Below are 482 nucleotides of genomic sequence, written 5' to 3'. Positions count from 1 at the left end.
CGGGAAGGCCAAGCAGATGCCGGTGGCGGTGGCCGAAGCCCTGCAGTCAGTGTTGCAGATGGAAGGTGGCCTGTCACCCTCCGAAGCAGAGGAGCATTTAACTGCCCTGGAACGGTCCCAGCGCTTCCAGTCTGAAACATGGTCGTAAGCCTGGCTCCCTGCGTACCCCTTCTCTGCGAGCTCTACCTGAATAAAGGACGCAGCAAAACGATCGGCCTCTGGCATCGTCCTTGGGCTGGGATTATCCCAGCCAGGACAGGGGTCTGGCAGAGGGTGGATTTACCCAACCAGCCCTTCGTGATGGCAGGCAGGGGTAACCTCTGCCCTAGGGCTGTGGGTTTGGCATGGGTAAAGCCTGGCTCCCCATGCCCACACCCTGCCAGAGCAGAGGCGAGAAGTCTCTGTGGTGGGAACTGTCACGTGCTCCAGCTCCTGGGGTCCCTGGGCTGGGTGAGCAGCACCTGCGGGCATTGCTAGAGCTG

General features: G+C 61.4%; 1 protein-coding gene across 1 annotated transcript in view; it reads left to right on the top strand.

The window, feature by feature from the left end:
* The window catches only part of NDOR1 (NADPH dependent diflavin oxidoreductase 1), a 16324-nt gene extending 16176 nt beyond the window's left edge, over nt 1–148 (top strand). Inside the window, 1 exon segment of the mRNA XM_010285197.1 lies at nt 8–148. Within this exon segment, the coding sequence (XP_010283499.1) occupies nt 8–148 (141 nt within the window).
* The last annotated feature ends 334 nt before the right edge of the window (nt 149–482 follow it).

This window comes from Phaethon lepturus, unplaced genomic scaffold (genome assembly GCF_000687285.1).
Source record: "Phaethon lepturus isolate BGI_N335 unplaced genomic scaffold, ASM68728v1 scaffold33520, whole genome shotgun sequence".
NCBI lineage: Eukaryota > Metazoa > Chordata > Aves > Phaethontiformes > Phaethontidae > Phaethon > Phaethon lepturus.
Note: the sequence above shows the minus strand (reverse complement) of the source record. Positions and strands in the feature narration are given on the sequence as shown.